The 3,353-nt window shown below is 43.5% G+C and overlaps 1 protein-coding gene across 1 annotated transcript; it reads left to right on the top strand.

Annotated features, from left to right (window-relative positions):
• The first annotated feature begins 310 nt into the window (after window positions 1-310).
• On the top strand, window positions 311-2,419 carry LOC143270719 (uncharacterized). The gene is made up of 2 exons (XM_076561705.1): window positions 311-1,680; window positions 2,295-2,419. The coding sequence occupies exons 1-2, from the start codon at window positions 586-588 to the stop codon at window positions 2,319-2,321; spliced, it is 1,122 nt and encodes a 373-aa protein (XP_076417820.1). The 5' UTR covers window positions 311-585; the 3' UTR covers window positions 2,322-2,419.
• Window positions 2,420-3,353: the final 934 nt, after the last annotated feature.

Consider the following 3,353-nt stretch of genomic DNA (forward strand, 5'->3'; position numbering starts at 1 on the left):
TCTATATTGGCATAACCCATGTCAAATAGAAGTCAGTGCAGACGAGCTCATTCACATTGATACACTATCATTTTACTGACAATGTGATATTTAGAAGACAGGGTTCCTATGGCCTTAAAAGGTATCCCAAGACAGTAAGGCCTCAGGGAAAAAGGTGTGATTCTGAGCAGTCCCCAGAATTTAAGGACCTCTATGGCTCATTGGACACAATACACATCAATCACTATGTCTCAGCCAATGAGCTTACAGCTCTGGTGACGTGTGAGAAGGGCCATTATTACTCCTCAATGCTCCGCCCCCTTATACCTGGTTCTCAGCCTTCTTGGGGCTGGCCTCAGCAGAAGGCTCCTCCCTGGTGCTGTCTAGCCCTTCTTTTATAGGTACTCTACAAGTACCAACTCCATCTGCTGACTAGTGGAAAACTTTCCTACTGTTCTCACTGCCTCCAAGGAGGTCCTTGAGGCCAACAGCCTCTCTCTACTTCGTGGTAGTCACCTTAACAACGCCTCATCCCCACCAACACCTTCAAAGCTCGAAGCTTCAGTAAGATCTTCATTGGCAGGAAATTGGCAGGAAATTCATACCATGTCTGCTGTCGCAGAGCGGGACCTTGGATTTCCTGACCCAGAGCAAGAAGGTGGTAGGATGGATCACGACGCTGGACAAAGTGTCTTGAAAGTGCTGACAATCCGTGAGGCTGGTGATGACATCGATGGAACCACAGGATGTCTGGGTTCACAGGCAGTCTCGAGAGCCATTCTGGGGGAAGAGCCGGGGCAGGAGGAGATATGGCCCGATACTGAGGAGATCTGCACTCCTGTGGAAGAGGTCTGGCCTGATATCAAGGACATCTGGCCTGATGTCGAGGACATCTGGCATAAAGTCAAGGACATCTGGCCTGATGACCAGGAAACCTGGCCTGATGTCGAGGACTTCTGGCCTCATGCCGAGGAAGTCTGGACTCGTATCAAGGATATCTGGCCTGTTGTAGAGGACCTCTGGCCTGATATCGAGGACATCTGGCCTGTTGTAGAGGAACTCTGGCCTGAAATCGAGGACATCTGGCCTGATGTCGAGGAACCCAGGCATTCTATCGAGGACATCTGTCCTGCTATGGAGGACATCTGGCCTGATGTTGAAGAACCCTGGTATTCTATCGAGGACATCTGGCCTGCTATGGAGGACATCTGGCCTGATGTCGAGGAACCCTGGCATTCCATCAAGGACATCTGGCCTGCTATGGAGGACATCTGGCCTGATGTCGAGGAACCCTGGCATTCTATCAAGGACATCTGGCCTGCTATGGAGGACATCTGGCCTGATGTGGAAGAACCCTGGCATTCCATCGAGGACATCTGGCCTGCTATCGAGGACATCTGGCCTGATATCGAGGAACTCTGGCCGGTTCTCGAGGAAGCCTGGCCTGATATTGAAGAGGACTTGTATGTCTGGAATAGCGACCAGGAGAACAAAGTAGTTCAGGAGGAAGCTGAAGAAGACCAGGGCTGCAATAATGAAGAAAAGGAGGACGAAAAGGAGGAGGAGGAGGAGGAAGAGGAGGAGGAGGAGGAGGAGGACGAAGATGACGACGACGACGACAATAAAGATGACGACTATGAATATGAGAAGAAAGGAGAAGATGACGTTGAGGATCAGGGGATGAAGATCATCCTGCATGCTGTGAGTTTACCTATGGGGCTTTAGTTCCAGCTAGAGAAATTTCATTTTTTCTAATACCCTAAATGCCCCTAAATTGTGTATGCATGCTATTTATGACCACATTCTGCTTCACCCAAGCTATGACAAGTTCAGTTATTGGAGCCCACCTATTCAGGAGAGGGAAAGACCCTCCAAGAGGGCCAGACCCTGCCAAAGGAAACATAGAATTGGGAGAGTGAGTGCCTAAAAGAAGGAGCTACCTCTAGGCAGTCTGTCTTTTATAATACCTGGAAAGGGATTCCAAGATATATTACACAGCTCAGAGGACCCTGAGCAGGACATGTTCTAGTACAGTGAGTCCTTGACTAACACTTCTGTAGTCTATCAGCTGCTGATCTTTGCAACAAAGGGACCAAGGCCACCAAGCATTAGCAAAGTTTCTTATTCTTCAATGTCTGTTGGCATTGGAAGCTCACTTGCAGGCCATGCGGGAGGGTTTGAGTTTCAAGAAGAAAATATGTTCATTTTTTGTTGAAAATACAGACAGATGTAAGGTACACTATTTTCCTAAGATTGAAAAAAGTGGTTCATATCAATGTTTTACAATTGTCAATTATCTCTTATTCTTCCTACAGAACAAGGGCAAAGGAAGCCATGGATAAACATCAATGAATCGGTTCTTTGTAGATTGGAGACTCATGGAAAGTATCAGTGATCCTCATCTAATATTCTTCATCCAAATATACGCAAATAAAACTTCTCAAACTGTTTAAATATTCTTTAAATTAAAAATAAATTTGAAATGAATATATGGGAGAGTCTTTTATCAATACTACAAACTCAAGTTGATTAATGTCCATTTCTTTTTGAAGTAGCCTACCAGTCGTTGAAGCAGATTACTTTTAACTATTTTCAGTCTCCCAGTTACACTCTCAAGAAATTCCATTAGTCAGTTTAACCGACTTATGAGAAAGAAAACAGACATGGAGGTCTTGAATAGTCTGACCTTTATTCACAGAAACTGAAAGTGACCCAGTTTGTCTGCAAGCAAGTTGGGGTACTTGAACACATAGGACAACAACAGTCGCAGCAGCACATGGGAATTGCTGAGCAATGTCAACTCCTTAGCTCCATTCAAGATGTCTTTGATAGTAAATTCTCAAATTGATCTGGCACACGTTCTGAAGACCTTTAGTTTATCCTTCATTTCAACAGAGTATGAGAAGTGCTAATGTAGAATACTGCTTCACTGTGATTGGACAAAGGTTATATCACTGAATTGAGGCCCATTAAAATAAATTGAATAAAACAATAAATATCTGATGCTGGATACATCTAGGGATGGTACATGGAAATACTACAATTCGGAAAAGGTCTAAGACACAGAGAAAGACCTAAAAAGGCAAATATTGGATAGTGTAGTGGAGAAAAATATATAAAGGAAAAAGCTAATTTCTGGATACATTATAATGTGCATATAAAGTTTAAAAATGTAAACCAATAACTACAAGTATATATATATACATACACAGGAAAGTGAATATTGGTGATGCATGCAGAGAAAGTTCTATGGGAATGGAAATACCTATTTAGGATTAATAGATATATTTTTAAGAAAAGGGAAGTATTTAATTGGATAGAAGTACATGGTTGACTTCAAGAGCATCCTAGTATATCACTTAGGTTAGCTCAAG

The sequence above is a fragment of the Peromyscus maniculatus genome, chromosome X (assembly GCF_049852395.1).
Source record: "Peromyscus maniculatus bairdii isolate BWxNUB_F1_BW_parent chromosome X, HU_Pman_BW_mat_3.1, whole genome shotgun sequence".
Taxonomy (NCBI): domain Eukaryota; kingdom Metazoa; phylum Chordata; class Mammalia; order Rodentia; family Cricetidae; genus Peromyscus; species Peromyscus maniculatus.

Coding starts and splice junctions, on each gene's coding strand:
- LOC143270719 (XM_076561705.1), top strand. CDS start 586: ATGTCTGCTGTCGCAGAGCGGGACCTTGGATTTCCTGACCCAGAGCAA. Junction 1,681..2,294: donor TGAAGATCATCCTGCATGCT/GTGAGTTTACCT, acceptor TTCTTCCTACAG/AACAAGGGCAAAGGAAGCCA.